Source organism: Panthera uncia, chromosome B1 (genome assembly GCF_023721935.1).
Source record: "Panthera uncia isolate 11264 chromosome B1, Puncia_PCG_1.0, whole genome shotgun sequence".
NCBI classification, from domain to species: Eukaryota; Metazoa; Chordata; class Mammalia; order Carnivora; family Felidae; genus Panthera; species Panthera uncia.
The window spans coordinates 157,016,134-157,039,322 of record NC_064811.1 but is presented as its reverse complement, the minus strand read 5'-3'; the positions used below and the strand labels follow the sequence as shown (position 1 = coordinate 157,039,322).

At 45.6% G+C, this 23,189-nt stretch overlaps 1 protein-coding gene across 3 annotated transcripts in view; it reads left to right on the top strand.

The window, feature by feature from the left end:
• The window catches only part of RAB11FIP1 (RAB11 family interacting protein 1), a 34,722-nt gene extending 12,327 nt beyond the window's left edge, over positions 1-22,395 (top strand). For 2 of the 3 annotated variants that reach the window (XM_049631409.1, XM_049631410.1), the window contains exons 2-6: positions 2,675-3,117; positions 6,459-7,263; positions 8,754-10,628; positions 11,407-11,515; positions 19,279-22,395. In XM_049631409.1, coding sequence (XP_049487366.1) covers positions 2,675-3,117; positions 6,459-7,263; positions 8,754-10,628; positions 11,407-11,515; positions 19,279-19,497 — 3,451 coding nt within the window. In that variant the 3' untranslated portion in view covers positions 19,498-22,395. The remainder of the gene's footprint in view (positions 1-2,674; positions 3,118-6,458; positions 7,264-8,753; positions 10,629-11,406; positions 11,516-19,278) is intronic. The other variant, XM_049631411.1, reaches the window with a different exon arrangement.
• The last annotated feature ends 794 nt before the right edge of the window (positions 22,396-23,189 follow it).

The following is a 23,189-nucleotide window of genomic DNA, read 5'->3' as shown; positions in this document are numbered from 1 at the left end:
GTCATCTGAACCTCTGCATTCAGCTTCAGCAACTTCCCCTTTCAGGTGCCTGCAGTGGGTATTTACCAAAGCTAACCACCCTTCATCACCAGGGCTACCATTTAGCCGCATGACGGGCAGATGACAAAAAGAAATAATCCTCTGGACATCTAAATGACAAATAAGCAAGCTATTCCAGGCTAGGTCTTGGAAAATATATTGTGAAGACACTAGGCTGGCAGGGGTGAGGTTGTCCATAAACACCTTGCGTCTCCCCCTGCCCTGCCCACCCCCCCCCCGGCCCCCCAGCTGTGGATTGTGGTTTTAAAAACCATAAAAAATTTCCTCTAAAAGTCCAGAATCGTAGCTTATATCATTTTCTCCAATTTTTGGATGTATTTTTAAAATCAAGTTTAAGTTGTTCTTTTTTTTTTTTTTTAATTTTTTTTTTTAACGTTTATTTATTTTTGAGACAGAGAGAGACAGAGCATGAACAGGGGAGGAGCAGAGAGAGGGGGAGACACAGAATCTGAAACTGGCTCCAGGCTCTGAGCTGTCAGCACAGAGCCCGACACGGGGCTCGAACCCACGGACCGTGAGATCGTGACCTGAGCCGAAGTCGGACGCTTAACCGACCAAGCCACCCAGGCGCCCCAAGTTTAAGTTGTTCTTGATGACTTTGTATACTGGACTCTATATGTAATCTCATGATTTATGGTTGGTGGTGACTGTGGTGGGATTTCCCCCTTTTCTTCCTAGAACATTTCTTAGTACTTTTTTCCTCGGTACTTTCTTTCTTATGGTAGGGCCTTTTAAATGAGAAGCTTAAACCTGCCTCAGAAAGAATTTATTTATTTTCTTAAGTTTTATTTATTTATTTATTTGTTTTGAGAAAGAGAGAGAGCTGGCGAGGGACAGAGGCACCTAGAGAGAGAGAATCCCAAGCAGACTCACCACTCAGCACAGAGCCCAACACGGGTTCAGTCTCACAACCTTGAGATCGTGACCTGAGCCAAAATCAAAAGTCAGCCACTTAACCGACTGAGCCACCCAGGCACCCCTCACAGCCCCCCCCCCTTTTTTTTTAGGTTTATTTATTTAGAAAGAATTTAAATTTGAATCTCCTCTCTGTGTGTTGTGAACATGGCCCATGGGAGGTGAGTTAGCAAAGAGTTAAAGCAGGAATCTTGGGGTTAGAGAATGAATAGGACCTTTGGAGAAATGCAGAACTGATTCAGAATCCTGGCTATGCCCCTTAACAGTGGTAAGACCTTGTACGAAACACCTAACTTGTGAGCCTCAGTGTCTTTGTAAAGTGAGTATAATGTCTACTGTGTGTCATTCTTGGGACACTAATTCCAGGATGTTCCTAAGTGTGCACAGTGCCAGGTTATGTTGTAGATGCTATTTAAGTGTTAGGTTTCTGCTTCCTTCTGCCCCTTTCCTCTCAGTTGTAAAACGAGCTAAGGTAGTGGGGCAGGGATCTGCCCTGCGAGCAAGACAGGCTGAGAGTGAAGGAGGAAACTGTGTTCTTTTGCGCAAACCCGTCATTTCCTTTACGTCCACGGCCCTCAGCTCTTAAGTAGGTCACTCCAAAGAACATCCAAATGCGGTTTCTCAGTTTGTACGGTAACGCCGGGGATGGCTGTCGGTGGACCGTGGATTCAGACCTATTTGCTCTGTAGTGGTCATGCCACGGATCCGCCTCGCCTTCTTGGAGGTCACCAGATGGAACATGCCAAGGGGAGATTTCTTTTTCTGAAGTTTGTCTTTCAGTCGAGTTGGACTGATACAATACTTGCCCTGTCTTGAAGTAGTTTGCAAATGACCCATTGAAATACTTGGATAATGTTTGAAATCTTCTCTTTTTAGGAGTATTAAGCTAGGGAAGAATGCCTCCTTTCCACTTCTAATTCTTATTATTTTTTTAGCGTGGTAAAATATACGTAACAAAATTTACCAACCGTTTTTTAGTGTACGGCTTGGTCCAATACATTCACACTGTTGTGCCACCGCCAACCGTCCTTGTCCAGACTTTTTTATTTCCCGAAACTGAGACTGTACCCATTAAGGACTAATTCTTATTCACTTCTGGCCCCGGCCCTGGACAGCCACCGTTCTACTCTGTGGATTGGACTGCTCTAGGTACTTCATAGAAATCGAATCATACCATATCTGTCATCTCGTGACTAGCTTATTGCACTCTTTTTGAAAAACAATTTTTTTTTTATTCTGTCCTGTGTTTTCTGTCAACTCCCCGGCAGGGATGGTTCTACAAACCCTTGCCCTTTTTTCTGAGATTTATGTGTCAATTTCCATTTTGCCTTCTGTTTGTGTATGATCTTTGCATCTTTCCCCTATTGAAGCCAAATACCAGCCCTAGGAGAGGATTTGATGGAATGTTTGTTATATTTATTTTATTTTTAGAAATAGCTATCGAATAAAGATTTTAAGTGACTGTATGTTCAGTACAGAATCAGATCCTATCTTTGCCTACGGGATGTCTTCTCAAAAATAAAACTACAGGTTCTGCCTTCATTCCCCACCCCACCCTCTACTCTCCAAAGAGAGCCCAAGAATGCATTTATGTAAGAGGTTGGTAGTAGCAGAGAAGAAGAGAGGCCAAGTTAATGGACATTGTGAACACTGTTTTAGGCCCAATTCAAAGGTAACCTCTCAGCCTTTCTCCTTGTAGGTGGTATACCTTGAAATCGAAACCAGGAAAGAAGGATAAAGAGCGAGGCGAAATTGAGGTTGACATCCAGTTTATGAGAAACAACATGACCGCCAGCATGTTTGACCTTTCCATGAAAGACAAGTCTCGGAATCCATTTGGGAAGCTGAAGGACAAGATCAAGGGGAAGCATAAGGATAGCGCGTCCGATACTGCTTCAGCCGTCATTCCCAGCGTCACACCCTCTGCCGACAGCGATGATGAGTCCACTTCAAAAGACAAGAAAAAGAAGTCGAAGATCAAGACCTTGTTTTCCAAGTCAAATTTGCAGAAAACACCACTTTCCCAGTCCATGTCTGTCCTGCCTACTTCAAAGTCAGACAAAGTGCTGCTTCGTCCTGGAGGCTTTCAGTCCCGGTGGGAGGATGATGAAAATGAGGATGAGTCCTCCTCTGCCTCGGATGGTGAGTTTTCTCCTCCTCCTTACTTGGCTCTCTCTCTCTCTCTCTCTCTGTCTCTCAGTCTAGTTTGCTTTAAGAGAGAAGAAACAATGTGGTGTCCGGGTGGCTCAGTCAGTTCAGCATCTGGTTCTTGACTTTGCCTCAGGTCATGATCTCACGGTTCCTGGGATCGAGCCCCGCATCGGGCTCTGTGCTGACAGCATGGAGCCTGCGTGGGATTCTCTGTCTCCCTGTCTCTCTCTGCCCTGATCCCGCTCACGTCACTCGCGCTCTCTCTCTCTCTAAGTAAATAAATAAACTTAAAAAAAAAAAGAGAAGAAACAAATCTTAGGAGAAAGATTTTAATTCAGTTCCTCAGTTACTAAAATGGTGATGATGGTCATGATGATGGATGATCTTGGTTAGAAAGGCTTCTTGGGCCGCTTGGGTGGCTTAGTTAGTTAAGTGTCTGACTCTTCATTTCGGCTCATGGTCATAATCTCATGGATTGTGGGATTGAGTCCCGCATTGGGCTCTGTGCTGACAGTGCAGAGCCTGCTTGGGATTCTCTCTCTCTCCCTCTGTCTCTGCTTCTCCCCTGCTTGTTCATGCATGCACGCCCTCTTTCTCTCTCAAAATAAATAAGTAAATAAATAAATAAATAAGAAGAAAGGCTTCTCTATTTCTAAGCACTCTGGTTTCTTTTCTTTTTTTTTTTTTCAATATATGAAATTTATTGTCAAATTGGTTTCCATACAACACCCAGTGCTCATCCTAAGCACTCTGGTTTCTTTCCTTTTTTTTTTTCAGTATATGAAATTTATTGTCAAATTGGTTTCCGTACAGCACCCAGTGCTCATCCCAACAGGTGCCCTCCTCAATACCCATCACCCACCCTCCCCTCCCTCCCACCCCCCATCAACCCTCAGTTTGTTTTCAGTTTTTAAGAGTCTCTTATGCTTTGGCTCTCTCCCACTCTAACCTCTTTTTTTTTTTTTTCCTTCCCCTCCCCCATGGGTTTCTGTCAAGTTTCTCAGGATCCACATAAGAGTGAAACCATATGGTATCTGTCTTTCTCTGTATGGCTTATTTCACTTAGCATCACACTCTCCAGTTCCATCCACGTTGCTACAAAGGGCCATATTTCGTTCTTTCTCATTGCCCTGTAGTACTCCATTGTGTATATAAACCACAATTTCTTTATCCATTCATCAGTTGATGGACATTTAGGCTTTTTCCATAATTTGGCTATTGTTGAGAGTGCTGCTATGAACATTGGGGTACAAGTGCCCCTATGCATCAGTACTCCTGTATCCCTTGGGTAAATTCCTAGCAATGCTATTGCTGGGTCATAGGGTAGGTCTATTTGTAATTTTCTGAGGAACCTCCACACTGTTTTCCAGAGTGGCTGCACCAATTTGCATTCCCACCAACAGTGCAAGAGGGTTCCCGTTTCTCCACATCCTCTCCAGCATCTATAGTCTCCTGATTTGTTCATTTTGGCCACTCTGACTGGCGTGAGGTGATATCTGAGTGTGGTTTTGATTTGTATTTCCCCGATGAGGAGCAACGTTGAGCATCTTTTCATGTGCCTGTTGGCCATCCGGATGTCTTCTTTAGAGAAGTGTCTATTCATGTTTTCTGCCCATTTCTTCACTGGGTTATTTGTTTTTTGGGTGTGGAGTTTGGTGAGCTCTTATAGATTTTGGATACTAGCCCTTTGTCCGATATGTCATTTGCAAATATCTTTTCCCATTCTGTTGGTTGCCTTTTAGTTTTGTTGGTTGTTTCCTTTGCTGTGCAGAAGCTTTTTATCTTCATAAGGTCCAGTAGTTCATTTTTGCTTTTAATTCCCTTGCCTTTGGGGATGTGTCGAGTAAGAGATTGCTACGTCTGAGGTCAGAGAGGTCTTTTCCTGCTTTCTCCTCTAGGGTTTTGATGGTTTCCTGTCTCACATTCAGGTCCTTTATCCATTTTGAGTTTATTTTTGTGAATGGTGTGAGAAAGTGGTCTAGTTTCAACCTTCTGCATGTTGCTCTCCAGTTCTCCCAGCACCATTTGTTAAAGAGACTGTCTTTTTTCCATTGGATGTTCTTTCCTGCTTTGTCAAAGATTAGTTGGTCATACGTTTGTGGGTCTAGTTCTGGGGTTTCTATTCTATTCCATTGGTCTATATGTCTGTTTTTGTGCCAAAACCATGCTGTCTTGATGATTACAGCTTTGTAGTAGAGGCTAAAGTCTGGGATTGTGATGCCTCCTGCTTTGGTCTTCTTCTTCAAAATTACTTTGGCTATTCGGGGCCTTTTGTGGTTCCATATGAATTTTAGGATTGCTTGTTCTAGTTTCAAGAAGAATGCTGGTGCAATTTTGATTGGGATTGCAGTGAATGTGTAGATAGCTTTGGGTAGTATTGACATTTTGACAATATTTATTCTTCCAATCCATGAGCAGGGAATGTTTTTCCATTTCTTTATATCTTCTTCAATTACCTTCATAAGCTTTCTATAGTTTTCAGCATACAGATCTTTTACATCTTTGGTTAGATTTATTCCTAGGTATTTTATGCTTCTTGGTGCAATTGTGAATGGGAACAGTTTCTTTATTTGTCTTTCTGTTGCTTCATTGTTAGTGTATAAGAATGCAACTGATTTCTGTACATTGATTTTGTATCCTGCAACTTTGCTGAATTCATGTATCAATTCTAGCAGACTTTTGGTGGAGTCTATCGGATTTTCCATGTATAGTATCATGTCATCTTCTCTATTTCTAAGCACTCTGGTTTCTAAGAATGCATAAATTCTTTTCTAAATCAGTCTGGCTCTGTAACTGATATACATTAATATAAGCTTTTGGAATTAACAAAATGTATGCATCCGGGTTTTTTTTTTTTTTTTCTAATTAAGGGTAAAATCATGCAACCTTAGAGTAATTCTGATATTTCATTTATTCATGAGGTATTTATTGAGGTCCTCTTGATGTGCGTAACCTTCATGGGCTACATCCTTCATGAAAGTTGAGGAATTCAGTTCCTTTAACTGTGAATTAAATGTGTGTTTTGAACTTCAATTTCAATGACCAAATCGTTACTGTTGGCCAGATTCTGCCCTTCGCATTGGTTTAATGCAGGGCTTCTCAATCCCAGCACTATTGGTAGTTTGGGCCAGATAATTCTTTGTTGTGGGGCTGCCCCCTGTGCTGTAGGATCTTTAGCAGCAACCCTGACCTCTACCTGCTAGATGCCAGTAACACACCCGATGGCGGTTTACCAAAAATGTATTCAGACGTGGAGAGACGGACCCCCTTCCAGTTGTGAACCACTCGTTTAACATCTTGTTTCCTTTGGATCTTTGTTTTTCTTCCCATAGTCCTGTCTCCCAAGAGAACAGAGAGTGCACATCCTAAGCAACTGAACCAGATCAATTTCAACCTTCCCAAGAAGGAAGGAGGACTCCCCTTTCTTGGTGGCCTTCGGTCTAAGAATGACTTCCTTTCTCGCTCTAATGTCTGTATCAACGGGAACCATGTTTATGTGGAGCAGCCAGAAGCCAAGAGCGAGACCAAGGACAGCACCCCTTCTTCTTCCCCGTCCCCCCAGGGCTTCAGGAAGAAGCATTTGTTCTCCTCCACCGAAAACCTGGCCACTCGGTCCTGGAAGGAGCCTGGGGACGTTGGGGCGGTGTCTTCCGACAGACAGTTCTCTGAGTCTTCCACAAAAGACTCTCTGAAATCTATGTCTCTGCCATCCTACCGGCCACAGATCAGTGGGGACATTCAGGAGAACACGGCTCCAGTGAGCTTGGAGGCGGCAAAAGAAACCAAGGAGAGCAAGAAGCAGGAGAACAAGAAGTCCTCTTTGCTGTCTCTGGTGACAGGAAAGAAGGATGCGGCTAAGGGCAGTGAAGGCGGAAGCCCCCCTACGGTCCCAGGAAAGGAGAAGGAAGGCACGCTTATGGAAGTCACACCGAGGGGGGACCAGGCGGGGCCTGATGGAAACCTAGTAGAAAGATCCGAGAAGGATACTACAGCTGTTGTCTCTGGACACGGTAAATCCCTGAATCCCTTTGAGGACGTGCAGATCACAGAACCGGAAGCTGACCGAGAGCCCAAGTCTGAACCTACACCACCTGCTCCCTCTGTAAGGGCTCTGCAGACCAAAGCTGTCAAGCCTCGGTGAGTCTTGTTCCTTCTCATGCAGGGCCTGCCCCTCACTGCTCGTTGTAATCAGCGGGGTCTACCGTTACAGCACCTCTTGCTCGTCATTCTATGGCGGTCCCTGTGTGTGGCAAGCATTTGATAGTCTAAGTGGTTTTCGACCAGCCTGGCTTGCCTGCCTGGCCCGCCCTGCACAGACGGCAGTGATGCGTCCCGGCCCAAAGCCACGGCCACCATGTGTGGTCTGCCCGTCTCAGTAGGACGTTCAGACCCCGATGGACTGCCGCAGGGTATAGCAGATTCTGAGTATTGCAAGTTGGGAATACCAGATTGGGGTTGTGGTTATGCGCAGAACATGTGTGTATTTAAAGTTCTTACCACATATTTCCATTTGAGGCAGATGTTATCTTTCCTCCTTGCACTTTGGCTCTGGTCTGCTGGCACCAGAGACCCTTGATCCACCCTTGAGTTCTCAGAGTGTTTAGGGTGCCCCTCGTGGCAGGAGCCCGGTGGGGGGGGTGGTGCGTCGGGAACTTTCTGCTTTCAGCATGATTCACCAGAAGCACAAACAGTATTTCTGTGGTCTGGGGTGGGGGAGACTTTTTTTGAGATTCTGCTTACTTTGATTTCAGACACACAGACACATACACGCAGGCCATTCCTCTTCAAAATTTGTGCCTGTTGCCTTGAGGTGCCTCTTGGACTGCTTTGAACTTTTTAGATGCTTTTTGTTTATCACCAAAAGACACTGTAAACTGTTGCTTTACCTGGAGCTTTCTCTTTCTGTGGCAACAGCCCTTGTGTGGCAGGTGTGCTTGGTGATCAAAGTGTCCCTTTTGTGGGGCACCTGGGTGGCTCAGTCGGTTGAGTGTCCGACTTTGGCTCAGGTCGTGATCTCACAGTTCATGGGTTTGAGCCCCGTGTTGGGTTCTGTGCTGTCAGCTCGGAGCCTGCTTCAGATCCTCCCTCCAGCCCCTTTCTCTGCCCCTCCCCTGCACGCTCGCGCACTCTCTCTCTCTCAAAAATGAATAAACATTTTTAAAAAATGTTTTAAAAAATGTCCCTTTTATGTGTTAAATAATTCGTGTTTCTTCCTTAACTTCTTTCTGTTGTTGTTTCTTCCTTAACTTTTTTTTTTTTTTTTTTTTAAAGTTCACTTATTTATTTTCAAGAGAGGGAGAGGGAGAGAGAGAGCAAGGGAGGGGCAAAGAGAGAGGGAGAGAGAGAATCCCAAGCCAGCTCCACACTGTCAGCAAGGAGCCTGATGCGGGGCTCAAATTCACAAACCATGAAGTCATGACCTAAGCCAAAACCAGAAGTCAGATGCTTAACCAGCTGACCCACCCAGATGCTCCCTCCTTCTTTAACTCCTTAAGATACTGCCCCAAGTATAAAAAAGCTCTCCCCTTTGGATCAACTTTATTTTTACATGTTTTTGGGGTTTTTTTTTTTGCCTCTTCTGATGCATCTGCAACTGACCTGCAGATTTTATTTTGTCCTTTTTGCAGACTGGAAGTGTCTCCAGAGGCTCAACCCACAGCCAGGCTTCCTTCTTCCCCTGAGTCTCCTCTCTTTTTTTCCGCTCTTCTTTCCAGTTCTGGCCAGACACCTGTCCTTTCTAAACCGGGTCATGGCTCAGAGACACTGTCCTCTGAATCTCCTTCTGTCTTCTTCTCTTTCTCATCTCCCATAGCGGCCCCCATTTCCACATCCACGCCGGTTGAAAACTGGCCTTCCACAGACAAGGGCCAGGCCGGTCCTGAAGAACCATCCTTACTCCTTAAAGCAGAATTGCAAAAGGAGAGTTTAACACAAGTTCCAAAGACTGTTTCTTGTGCCTCGGGGTCACTTTCTAAACAGCTACCCACTCCAGTGAGGAAAGGGCCAGAAGATTCTCCGAGGAAGACCAGTGAGGTAGGCCCGGAGAACACCGTCAGTAATGACTCAGCAAAGTCTCTCCCGAAGCAGCCTGAGACCGAGCCACAAGAAGTTCTGAGGTTGCCCCCCTCAGAACAAACCTCTGTCCCTTCATCTCAAGGGACCCAAGAAATGACATTCGCCCTTTCACCCCCAAGTGGCGAGATTGAAAGCCCAGCTGGGAAGCCTCCGATGGGGGAAGACACAGACGTCGCAAGTCCATGTGGGTCTTGTGGGGAGAACAGAGTGAAGGACGGCAGAACGGCTTCTGCGGTTCCAGAAGCAGTGTCCCCTCTTCAGATGGCAGAATCATCCCCCACTCTTGGCTGTGCGATGCAGACGCACGAGGAGAATGTCCATGAGGGCCGAAAGAAAATCAAGAAGCGGGTGTCATTTTCTGAGCAGCTCTTTACGGAGGAGGAGTTAGAGAAGTTCCCCGGGTCGGTGGAGGAGGATGAAGGGAACCCCCAGGAGCCGCCACGGGAAGGAGCCACGGCTGGAAATGGGTCAGATGGGGAGCCTGCCGGGTCTGTCCACACAGAGGACTCCAAGAGGGAAGCGGCCAGTCAGGGTGCGCTAGCTTCCACGGCTGATCCCCTTGCCCTCCCCTGCGAGGAGAGTTTCTCAGAAGGCCCTGTGAGTGAAGCAAGCTCGGGGCAAGACCTTCCCCTCTGTGGGGTCGAGGGAGACCATCTGCTCATGGCCGAGAATCAGAGCAAAGCCAGTGATCACGAAGGCTTATTGCCCGACTCCCTGGGCGGCCTTCCCTCTGCCCCAGGTGTTAGCTCTCCAGTCCTGGCTGACCTGGGCTTAACCCTTCCTTCCATCCCCGAAGTGGCATCGGATGATGAAAGAGTGGATCAGGTTGAAGATGACGGAGATGGAGAGACGGCCCGGGTGGCAGCCCCGGAAGCCGGGCCTTCTTCCTTGAGCATGTCACCTGCCTGTCCTGAGATGGGAAAGGGGCCGAAAGGCCAGGCGGTTGGGTGGGTGGCGCCCACCGAGAGCCTGCACGACCCCCAGTCGAAGGCGCCCAAAGCACCCGTTACAGCTTCTTCTTCGGACCACAGCTTCCTGACCACAGCTTTGGGAATTCATAAACCAGATCATGGCAAGAGTTCACGCTCGGATAAACAGCGGTCAGGTCCTGGTGGTGGCGAGAAGGAAGAGTTGCCGGGAAATGGGGGGCCAAGCCAGTGTCCTGAAGCGGCCCTGGATTCTCCTGTACCCAGCCCCTCCTTTTCTGAGACCTTTCCTGTTCCGCACTCTTTCCCTAGCTACCCACACGCTGACACGCACCACACCAGTACAGCAGAATCTCAAAAAAAAGCAACAGCAGAGGGCCCTGCTGGTAAGGTGGACAATTCTGGCAAGAGGAAGCCGCTTCTTCAGGCCTGGGTCTCACCCTCAGAGACACATCCAGTCTCAGCTCAGCCGAGCATGGGAACGGGGTCAGCCAAGCACAGGTGAGAGTCGGGAAAGGTTGTTTCCACATGAGCGATGTCCCCCACCCTGCCCACCCTGCCCTTTGCTTTTTGCCTGCCGAGGTTCTGGCTTTCTAACCGCACAGATATCTTGATGGTACATACTGTGCATTTGGCTGGTAGGGGCTGTTTTCAAAGGGTCTCCCCCTGCGGTGGGAATCCCTCCCCTAGACACTCCTACGTTTGTAGGGAGGACATAGTGACAGGCTTCAAAGCCAGTTTTGGAATAGTTCAGCATAGTCAGATTTGGGGCTCTCAGACTGCAGAGATGTCTCGTGACCAGCATCTTCCTAGTATCAGAAGCCAACGGAGACAGAGTGGTGGAACCTAGCAGGGTTGAAAGCTTGCGTTAAGCACTGGCTGATGTGAAGCAGGCGTATTTGTTCTGAACTCTTCCTTTACTGTTGAGGAGCAGCAGGCTCTGTAGGGACTCACACGGTGCAATCTGAGGCTGTCGTTGTCTCAAAAGTAAGAGACCGTCTTTAATGTTCTTCTGACAATGATCAGGAGACCAAGGGTCTCGCGAGAATGTCAGGACCCCTGGCTGTCAGGTGGGTGGGCTTTGTTCACCCTGTGGCTGCCTTGTGCTGACTGCTTTCATTTCCACAGGAACATTGGCGTGTGTTGGACTGGGGGTGTGAACACAGTGTATCACCACTCTGTCCCCTTGTCTGTCTTGCTGACTGCCATCTGTGAGATGGACAGTTTCTCAGTTTTGTCATTACAGAAAGGTCTAAGGATCCTATCCCCTTCTCTTTAGACTTCATCCCGTGAAGCCAATGAACGCAGCAGCCCCCAAGATTGTTAATTCCAGCTTGGGCACTGCCACCATCATCAGTGAGAACATGATCAATGAAGCCATGATGAAGGTATGCTTTATCCAAGAAATAGGCACGCTAGGGGTGCCTGGGTGGCTCCTTCGGTTAAGCGCCTGACTTCAGCTCAGGTCGTGATCTCACGCTCCGTGAGTTCAAGCCCCGCATTGGGCTCTGTGCTGACAGCTCAGCTCAGAGCCGGGAGCCTGCTTCCAATTCTGTGCCTGCCTCTCTCTGTTCCTCTCCTGCTCGTACTCTCTCTCTTTCTCTCTCTCTCAAAAATAAATAAACATTAAAAAAAAAAATTAAAAAAAAAAAAGAAATAGACATGCTAGTTAGGGTTCTATACAAAACCCGTTTCTAGAGCCACCATTATGTACACCTCCTTGGGTAGCAGGTAATGCCAGGAGCAATTTAACCTTATGTCTGTGTCTTTGGATAATCTTTGGGAGCTTCTACACTTTCCATTGGATAATTACTATTCCCCTTATGGTTACTGACTTATTGTCCGATTGTTTGTTGTCCCCAAGCAATGTGATTGATACTGTTACTTCTTTTCAGTAAGAAGAAAATGTCACCCACCATCTGGTCCATTCAAATTCGATATTTTCATTTCCCCGTGTATCTTTTCTTATCTTTTGGCACGAGTGTAAAATTCCTGGGGTTGTAATCATGGCATAGATATAATTTTCTGAAACTTTATTCTGCAGTCATTTCAAAATTAAAAGTTGCAAGAATAGAACAAAGAACTCCTATATACCTTTCATCCCAATTCACCAATTGTTGACATCTTACCACATTGGTTTTATCATTGCCACCCTCTCTCTCCCCATCCCTGTCTGTTCTGTCTTTGTATATACATACTTTTTTTTTTCTTCTGAACCGCTGGAGGGTAAGTTGCCTACCTCATGCCCCTTTTACCTCTAAAATACCTAAGCATGTAATTCCTAAGAATAAGGACATTTAATCAGGATCACGACTTTTAAAATTGGCGTAATCCTCTTTTCTCATCTCTAGCCCAAATTTCAGGTCCACCCGTTGTCTCATTAGTGTGCTGCTTCGTTTTTCTGTCTTTCTTTCTAGTCCGGGATCCAATCCAGGATCTCTCGCTCTTATGTTGCTGTGTCTCTCTAGACTCTTTTATCCTGGATCCCCCGAGCCTTCTTTGTCTTTCAAGACCTCGACATTTTCTAAGACTTCAGATCAGTTGTTTTGTAGAGTTCTCCTCAGTTTGGATTTGTCTGCTCAAAACCTCATGGTTTGGTTGAGGTTATGCTTTCTTGGCAGGAATTAACCATGCAAGTCATGTGTCCCTTCCCGGTACATCGTGTAAAGAGGCACATGGTATCAGCTTGTCCTGGTAGTGGGGGTGTTAACTCTGATGACTTTCTGTAGGTGGTGCCCATCAGCGTCTCTAGGATAACATTGCTATTTATCCCCTTTACAATCAATAAGAATTTGTGGGGAATTAATTTCAGACTCTGTAGGTATCCTGCTCCTCACCAACCTTTCATTCTCAGGCTTTTTTTTTTTTTTAATTTTTTTTTTTTTCAACGTTTATTGATTTTTGGGACAGAGAGAGACAGAGCATGAACGGGGGAGGGACAGAGTCTAGAGAGGGAGACACAGAATCGGAAACAGGCTCCAGGCTCCGAGCCATCAGCCCAGAGCCTGACGCGGGGCTCGAACTCACGGACCATGAGATCGTGACCTGGCTGAAGTCGGACGCTTAACCGACTGCGCCACCCAGGCGCCCCTCATTCTCAGGCTTTTGTATCCACTGATGAATACATCAGTGGCCAAATTGGTGGTTTTCCAGCCCCATTGCCTGCATGGAGACACTGGTTCTCTTATTCATTTGGTGGTTTATCTAGTATACCATAAGCATTTTTGTATGTTGCTACTTAATTCTTTGAAATGGTTATATCAACATTTACTTAACCTGTTCCCCTATTATTGGATATTTGGGCTGTTTTCTGTTTTTCAGTGCGAATGCTGTCATAGTCAATAATTTCTTGCATAGAACTCTTTCCCTTCTTAAGCTAAATCTCCAGGAAGAATATTGCTTGATTAGAGGGTCTCTTCTCTTTAAAAAGCTTGGGCTAACTTTAAAACAACAACTCCTGCCCACAAATCAAACAAAACCAACCCCTCCCCCCCCCCCCCCCCCCCCCCCCAGAGCCCCAGATGATCTCTGCTATAGAGTTATAGAGTGTCTCCATTCTGCCCTTTCTGGTTCAAAAATCAGGAGGATTTAGAACACTGCCTTGTTGCAGACCTCTGGTCTTTGACTCATTGTCACGTGGGCTGGAGGAGAATGATTTACTGAGGGACTGGTGGGCAAGGATGTGTTGCATTTCAAATATGTGGAGAGGAATTTCCTAACTGACTCCTGGGGTAGTCACTGTCAGTAGAAATGAACCTTATTTCTATTTTAGTTTAGGGCATCTAGAAATTGCATTCAATCAGAGATCTTACAGTCTTGTGCAGTGTAAGACATCAAGTAGCTTTTCTGTTTTTATTTTTTATTGTTTATGTTTTAAAGTTTATTTATTTTGGGGGGGGTGGAGCACGAGCAGGGCAGAGAGAGACAAAGAGAGAGAGAGAGACTGAGAATCCCAAGCAGGCTCCATGCTGTCCACGCAGAGCCTGATGCAGGGCTGGATCCCATAAACTGAGATCCTGACCTGAGCCTTAATCAAGAGTCGGACGCCCAACTGACTGAGCCACCCAGGCACCCCAGTTTTTGTGTTTTTATTCTTTTTTTTTAAGTTTATTTATTTATTTTGAGAGAGAGAGAGAGAGCGAGTGGGAGGGGCAGAGAGAGAACCCCAAGTAGGCACCACACTGTTAGTGCAGAGCCTGATGTGGGGCTCGCACTCACAGAACGTTGAGGTCATGACCTGAGTTGAAACCAGGAGTTGGACGCTTAACCAGCTGAGCCACCCAGGCGCCCCAGTTTTTGTGTTTTTAAAATAAAAACTTTTCGCTCATGCCTCCTTTACTCCCGCAAGCATTTTTAAAGCATTGGTTAGTCTGTATTACCTCTGGCTCCATTGCACCTGTGCCACCAGGAGCTGGGCTAAAGGGTCCCTGAGATCAGAGATTCAGGTAAAGAGGCTGAGCGGTGATGACAGATGGTTGCTGCGAGCTGTTTAGCATCTTCCAGCCGCCTCGCCTTCTCTTCGCTTGTACTACATGCTTCCAGGGCCGCCGGTAAGTAAGCATCATTCTCAGAATGATCAGCTGTGGCCAGTACGGTGTGCCTGCTGTGTTTTAGCCATAGCCTAAAACCACACCATAACTCGACCAACGCAGCTTGGCTGGCTTCTGTGGGTGTGGAGAGGAGGCCGCGTTTATCTTCCTGGAGTTAACGATATTTACCAGGAAACCGGGCAAAAGGACAGCATAAAAGGGACAGTAATGAAAACCAGGGTCGTGGAGCAGCCTCCCATCCCTCCTTCCTTTTACTGTGGAATGCAGCTGGGCTCCAAAGAGAAACACCTAGCTGTCGGGAAGTGAGCAAGACCCTTGGCTCCCATTTTATTTATTCTTCAAAGCTCATGTAATCAGGGGCTTATCTCCTGGCCCTGATTGAGAGAATAACTTGCCTTACAACAAAAGCAACTGCTGCTTATTTTGCTTACGGTTTGTCTGACCCACCGCTGCCCCTCTGGCTGACTGCAACAAAGCGCTTGGTCCTGGACCATGCCTCGTAAATATTCTGAGTAAATATGGAAAGTTTCCTGGAGACTGCTATTGGCCCTCTGTATAATAGATGCTTTGTACTAAGCCGTAAATAATATTTATAAAAGTAACTACTCTTTGGAATGTTGCAAAGTAAGACAGAGGTTAGGGAAAGAAATTGCATAGCTAAAGTTATGAAAAGATAGCTGAAGCATTGCTACAATGGCTTTTTTTGGGAGGCAGGTTCCTGTTTTAGGGCCTCCGTTCTTTCTAGATGATTTAAAACTTAGTGTATTATTTACCCAAGTGGCTTTAACACTTCCATTTAAAAATAATACAGCCACCTGGGGCGCCTGGGTGGCTCAGTCGTTTGGGCGGCTGACTACAGCTCAGGTCATGGCCTCGTGGTCGGTGAGTTCAAGCCCCACATCGGGCTCTGTGCTGACAGCTCAGAGCTGGAGCCTGCTTCTGATTTTGTGTCTCCCTCTCTCTTGCTGCTCTCTGTCTCTCTCAAAAATAACAAACATTAAAAAAAAAATTTAAAAATAATACAGCCACCTAGATCCAAAAATCATCTGTCCTATTAATATGGAAACAGTTGGACCCAAATTTGAATAGACATCATCATCATTATTATTATTATTACAACTATGGGAGGGGGAGTCCAATGCAAAAATCCTGGAAGGAAATATGTGACAAGGAATTAACAGATATTTTCTTTGTACGTCTTCCTCACCATGGCTGTTGCTCACTTTTTGTAATGCTGGATTGTTTTGCAATTTTTTAAATGATCACATGTCTAGGATCGTGTAATGATTTCAAAGTCTTACATTCTTTCCCCTTTGGATTATGAAATCAAATTGAATCGCTGTTTCACAGTTTGTAAGGTATGAAGTATGCATGCTCTTTCAATCCTCTGCATCTATCGTAAGGAAATATTTTAGAGATATGATCAAAGATTTCTGCTCAGGCATTTTAATAAAAACTGTTATGTATAATTTTTAAAACAACCTAAATATCCAGCAATAGGGAGATGGGTAAAGTATAACGAAATTTTAAGCATCTGTTAAAAAACGTGATTTTTGCCAAAATTTAATGATGGGAAAATGCTCACAAAACAATAATTTTAAAATGCTTTTAAGCCATATTCTGCGTGATGCTTAAAGTTTGAAAACATACCATAAAGAAACCAAGGAAACAATAGGAGACCCAAATGTTAAGTGTTGGGAGTTATAGGCAATAATTTTTTCCCTCTTCTGTAGTTGAGATTTTCCATTAGGAAGGAATATTCCCTTTAAAGTGAAAAACAGGATCCTGTTATTTTGGGGGGGGGAAATCAATTTTAATCCATGCCCAAAGTCTAGTTGACTCGTCACTCCCATCTCTGAAGTTTGTCATGATCTCTTGTGTGACAGTGGGTGCTTGGTTGTCCAGCTCTCTGGACTCTGAGCCCCTGAACCCCTGCGCATACCTGGTCCCTACTCTCGAGGAATCCCTGCCTGTCCCTCCCTCCAGGTGACAGCTTCTTCATGTTTCTATCTCACAAACTGTCTTACAGAGAGTATCTTCTGTGATCCACATTTTTTAATAAATAAAATCCTTACATGACAGAGTTATGATTTAAAAACCCTTGAGAACATAGTCTTTGCTATTGTGTCCAAAGAGTACTTTTTTTCTTGATAGGATGTATCAATAGACGTGCAACTAGTTTTTTAAAAATTGTGGTAGAGACACCTGCGTGGCTCAGTCAGTTGAGTGTCTGACTTTGGCTCAGGTCATGATCTCACAGTTCATGAGTTCGGGCCCCGCGTCAGGCTTGCTTCTGTTAGCGCAGACCCTACTTCGGATCCTCTGTCCCTCTCGCTCTCTGCACTGCACCACCCCTACCTCCCCCCCCACCCCCCGTGCTCGCTCTCTCTCCCTCTCAAAAATAAATAAACATTAAAAAAAATTGTGGTAGGGGTGCCTGGGTGGCTCAGTCGGTTAAGCATCCGACTTCAGCTCAGGTCATGATCTCACGGTTCATGAATTCCAGCCCCACTGCAGGCTCTGTACTGGTAGCTCAGAGCCTGGAGCCTGCTTCAGATTCTGTGTCTCCCTCTCTCTCTGCTCCTCCCCTGCTCATGCTGTGTCTCTCTCCGTCTCAAAAATAAATAAAAACATTAAAGAAAATTGTGGTAAAATAAACATAAAACTTACCATCTTAAGCATTTAAAATTTTTTAAAATTATTTTTTAAAATTAAAGTGTAATTGGCATTTAGTATTATATTAGTTTCAGGTGTACAGTTTAATGATTCATCAATTCTGTACATTAGTCGGTGCTCATTATGATGTACTCTTAATCCCTTTTGCCTGTTTCAGCCATACTCCCACCTACGCCCCCTCTGGTAACCACTAGTTTTCTATATTTAAGAGTCTGAGGTTTTTTTGTCTCTTTTTTTTCTTTCTTTGTTTTGTTTCTTAAATTCCATATATGAGTGAAATCATATGGTATTTGTCTTTCTGTGACTTATTTTGCTTAACATTATATTCTCTAGATCCGTTCATGTTGTTGCAAATGGTAAGGTTTTGTTCTTTTTTTTGTGGCTGAATAACATTCCATTGTATATATTACCACATTTTTTTTTTAACCCATTTATCTATTGAGGACACTTGGGCTGCTTCCATGGTTTGGCTCTTGTAAACTATGCTGCAGTAAACATAGGGGTGCGTATATCTTTTTGAATTAGTGTTTTTGTTTTCTTTGGGTGAATACCTAGTAGTGGAATTACTGGATCAGTTCTATTTTTAATTTTTAAAGGCACCTCCATACTATTTTCCACAGTGGCTGCACCAGTTTGCATTCCCACCACAGTGTACGAGGGATTTTAAGCACCTTTAAGCATACAGATCGGTAGGGTTAAGTACAGTCACATTGTACAGCCAGTCTCCAGAATTCTTTTCCAGGCATGCAACTTTCTGGCTGAAGGTTGTTTTAGAATTACAAATAGAGCGATTGAGGTCTAGAGGGATGTATGCCTTCAACAAGGTAAAAAACAAAAACAACAGAAAGATTAAGGGAGAAGTTGTTTTTTGAAAAGTAGTCCAACATCTCACCTGTTTCTGTGCAGCCTGTGGTAGGTGAAAACCTGCTCTGCGGATGGAAATGTTGGTGTGGGCTTCTAAGCCAGTCGTACAAGCACTGAGCTTCCCTTCTGAGCCAGGATGGGAGAGGTGGCCTATCTCTCTGATTTCCGGCTTGTGTGTAGGCAGCTTATGTCATGGGACTGAACAGAGCCGTCTATATGTTTTTGTCAAAGAGTGAATGATGATTCTTCTTATTTCTTTATTATAATATATCATAAATAAATATGTTTGTTTATTTTGAGGGAGAGAGAGAGTGGGCAGGGAAGGGGCAGGGAGGTGGGGGAAAAAAGAGGATCCCAAGCAGGCTCTGTGCTGCCAGTGCAGAACCTGATACGGGGCTCGAACCCTTGAACCATGAGATCATGACCTGAGCCTTGGTCATGACCCGACCAAGAGTCGGATGCTTAACCAACTGAGCCACACTGGTTCCCCATGAGGATTCTCTTGACTTAGCTTCTTGTAGAAGGTGGTCTCTTAGCCTTCCTAAGTGAAATTATTTGACCCTCAGGGTGGTGAAACTGATTGCCTCCGAGTTCTGCAGGCAAAAGTGTCTTGAGGTGGCTCTAGGAATTTGTTTCTTTAAACTTCTAAATCCTCTGAACTACAAATTTCAGGAAAAGTTAAGTTGCATTGCCCCCTCCCCCACACAACTGGAGACTTGGTATGATTAGGTGCTTTTTATTCAGTCCTTACCTAGTGTTTCCTCACCGTTTGGGCCTGGTCACTTTACAGGTGGACATCAGTCATCCCTGGTGTTCACAGGCCTCCAGTTACTACATTGAATAACAGGCAACAAAGGCCCTATGTGGCCTGCAAGGCCTAAAATATTCACTGTCTGGTCCTTTACAGAAAACTTTGTCAATAACTGCTTTTCCACCAGAACTGAAAACACGTTCCCAGGAGGCTCAGACGGCTAACATTTTCCTCTTTTGTATTTCTTTTAGATATTTGACTTCTTTGCTGACTTTACCACTTTTTCTCCCCCTCTCTCCTCCCCCTAAAGAAATACAACCCGTCGGACCCTGCCTTCGCTTATGCACAGCTAACCCACGATGAGCTGATCCAGCTGGTCCTCAAACAGAAGGAGACGATAAGCAAGAAGGAGTTTCAGGTCCGCGAGCTGGAAGACTACATTGACAACCTGCTAGTCAGGGTCATGGAGGAGACCCCCAACATCCTCCGGATTCCTGCTCAGGTCGGCAAAAAGGCAGGAAAGATGTGAATCGTCAGCCTGCGACACCGAGACTTCTTTGTGAGTTTGTTTCCACCTGCCCCGGAGGTCAAGGACTCAGCATGCCTGATAACCGGCACACAGGCTCGAAATCATCTATCTCCCTTGTGTGTTATCTGGCAAGAGTCCGTTCTACCAGTTGAGACCAGGTTAATTATTACAATGAATCTTTTACTGTACAGTCCCAGGGTTTTGTTTTTAAATCCCACTGTGCCTTTGACTATCCTGTAAATATTTTATGCTCTGATCGGAGACATGGTCATAAGATCTGCTCCTGGCCCAGAGATTCAGATGGCGCAGGGGATATTCATGTATTTAACATTGGGATGATTTTCTTTCTTTGATATTGAAATTTAAAGATACGTACCCCTTCCCCCCCCAGTCAGTAAAGCGTGGGGTGAAATGAGAAGGACCGTGTGGTTGGTGTTGCGTTACACACACTTGCTTGGCTTTTGAGTAGCTCAGGGTGGCTTTTGGCTGCGGGTGCTAAATTCTGATACCGTGTGAACCTTCTGGGCTTCTTCGACTTGGTCTTGTTGATTTGACTGGAGCAGGGGAGTTTAAAGAAAGCCCCTGAGTGTGCCTTGTAGATTTTGAACAAGCTGCCTTTTCTAAACATTAGCTACCACTACTCTCTAGCCTTAAAATGTGCTCTTTATCAATCCTTAGGGCGTGTCTGTAGAGACACGAGAAGTAGAATAGGGAATTAGAGAATCATTTTGCACTCACTTAATGGGGTTGGTCAAAGTCTCATGATAGCCAGGTTCCTAGCTGGCTAGAGTAGTCTAGTCGGTGCCTTGATAAGGGATTGGATAACCCATACACTCACTAAAATGGTTCCGCCAGGTATGGAATGATTTTAGTAGGATTCCTTTGGCCTTGCTTGGCCCCCGGATTTCCTCAGCAGCACTTCCCGGCGTTTCCCCCACCTTATTATAAAATTATGAAGAGCAAGAAGATAACACTTAGTTTTGGTTTGCTGTATTTTTAAATCTAGGGGGACCCCCCCCCCCTTTTTTTTTTTTTCTTTTTTCTTTTTTTAAGCTAGGACACGTCTTCACTAATAGCACCCAGTTCCGATCCTTCAGGTAGTTTCATTGTCCGGAACCTAATACTGGAATTAGAATATTTCTGCGTTGGTCAGTTTTTTCTCGTGGTTGTGACAGGATCTGATCAAATCTTTACCACTCTCCCCGGGGGAAGAATATCTGAGGCTAGCGTGGTGGGCGGGGCTTGAGGATTGGCTAGGGATCGCTTCTCTGTCTGTCCTTGTTATATGGAGGTTAAGAGGCAAGATGGTTGTCAGCAGAGGCCCTTTTCAGGATCACGTTTGCTGCAATGTTAGTTATATCGGAGCACTTTAATCTGAAGGATGATACTGTAACTTGATTTATCGAATTAGCTGTTAATTATCTTTAGCTATTTTATTTAATACTGTCTTACAGTAGTGGGGACCACTGTAAGCCTCTCAGATGCCTTGTATTTTTGGAGTGCTATGAAAGTTATTTACATACCTGCAAAAAGAACCTTATATTCCACTTGAACTCTGAAAATGTGCGTGTATATATTTATTCTGCAATATATTTTTTACTTATAAGTGTATTTTGACTGTGATAACCCAAGTGTACTGGGGGCAGGTGTGGTCTGAATGATTTCTCCTTAGAAGGGCTGGTGTGGAGACCTGTTCACGAGAGGTGGTTGGTCTGGAGATAATCTGCTGGAGATAATGAGAGGGAAGTCTGGGTAGAGGAGTGAATTCCTGTACTCTGAAATGCCACTTGGGAACTCTGGAGAATGAAGGACAATTTACTTCAAGGGTGTCTGGCTTCTACCACTGCTGGAAAAAACCCGAATTCATAGCATTCCTGCACCTCTCAGCATAGATCACCTGGAGGTCATTAGTTAACGACTGTCCTCGAGGACTCTCGTCTCTGGGGGAGAATTTATCTAGGAAGAATTTTAGTCTGCTCTGAGCCATTAGCAAGGGTTGGAGCTCCTCTAACTGGCGGGGGTTGGGGGGGGGCACACACCCAAGTACACAAAGAGAGCTGGGACCCGCCTCTGGCTGCTGTAAATGCTAACCCAGTTGAAGGACCCTGGGAGGCAGCTGTGTTCTGGAGAAGCTGGAGCAGCTCTCCTCTTCCTGGCCTTGCCCGGCTGCCTTCAGAAAGAGTAGTCAGGACTTTAGGGAAGCATCCGATTAAATACCAAACACCTTGCAGTGAACTTCAGTTGGAGGTCAGACTCCTGAAAAAATGTCAGTCCTTTGCCCGACTACTTGCTGTCCATCTCATTGGACTTTGACAGGTTTCTTGCCCTCCGTCTTATTCCGGTGTGTTAGCCACATCAGGGTGGCAGAACGCAGGAGCAAGAAAGTCTGCCCTTTGCCTCTGCTGAGTGGAGAGGTGTGTGCACGGATGGGGTGTACGCATGCCGTTTCCAGCTTTGCCCGCAGCGGGCGGCGCTCAGAAGGTCAGAGAGGAGGGAGGATCCTCGCCCCTCAGCCACATACTGTGTTGAAGTCCAGAGGCAACTTAATGTTAAATTAGGATCTTCCTTCCCTGGGTCCTTTTTCCCAATTGACCTTTCTGTTTTCTTTCTGAGAACTACTAATGAATTATCCCTCAAGGCCGAAAGAGTCATTGCCTTAGGTGGAGAACTTAACCTCCTACTAGTCACATGAACGGCAACTCTGGTTTCTCAGTATCTACTATGGGAGCGACTGACTTGACCTCTTCCTCCCTCCGATTGCAGGATTGCCCAGCATTTTTGGATTGTAAAACTATTCCCTGCCTTGTTACTTCGGGAATTTTTAACTTCTTTGGTTTCGTTTTTAACAAGTAACCTAAAATTTCTATAACACTAAATAAAATGGTACTACCTTTCAAAGATTTGTGTCTGTACTTTTGTGTGGGTGCAGCAAAATGTCTTCCATCTTCTAGAAAACTTCTCTTGGGGAATGACCAGTGTTTCTCACCCCATGAAGGGTCTCTCACCTGGATTCCTGCTGCTTCCACCTTGCCTGGTGCCCAGAGGTCCCAATGCCCTTTCTCCCACAGAGGATGGGACATCTCTGATCCCTTCCCTACGACACGTCCCTCAATCTTGGCCTGCAGGGACCGTGGCATTTACCAGAAGGACATCATTTGAATTTTCTGTCCCCACTACTAAAAGCTGCCGCCTGTTCCTCAGCACCGGGCACTTTTGGCTGAGTGTATGAGCAAGGTTCCTTCCTTGATCCCTCCACCCCAATCCCCCACCAGTTTCCTAGAGAGTGAAAGGTTCACTGTGGAGATGTGATTTGAATTCATATTGTGTTCACACTGCCCAAGATCTGGGAGCCAAATCCCTGATTCAGTCAACTTGGTTTTTCCATTCCTGAATAGAGGGTACTGGGGAAGCACAGGGAATCTTCTCCCGAGCTCAGCTCTCCTGGAAGTCTGAGCCTTTCCTGATGAGGTGAGAGGTCGGCCTGCCTCCCAACCATAGTCCATGCTCCAAGGGCCCCGACCTCTTGAAAGGGAGGAGATGCTTTTTCTTGCCCTGTGATAAAAGTCACACTGTAGAGGGACAGAGGTGGGCCTGGTACAGGTACTGCCCTGTGAAGCCCCTCCGGGTGGGATGGGGGGGGCGGCCCTGAAGGCCTCCCTGGTTACCCCAACTAGTCAGTGGTGGGGCCGCCA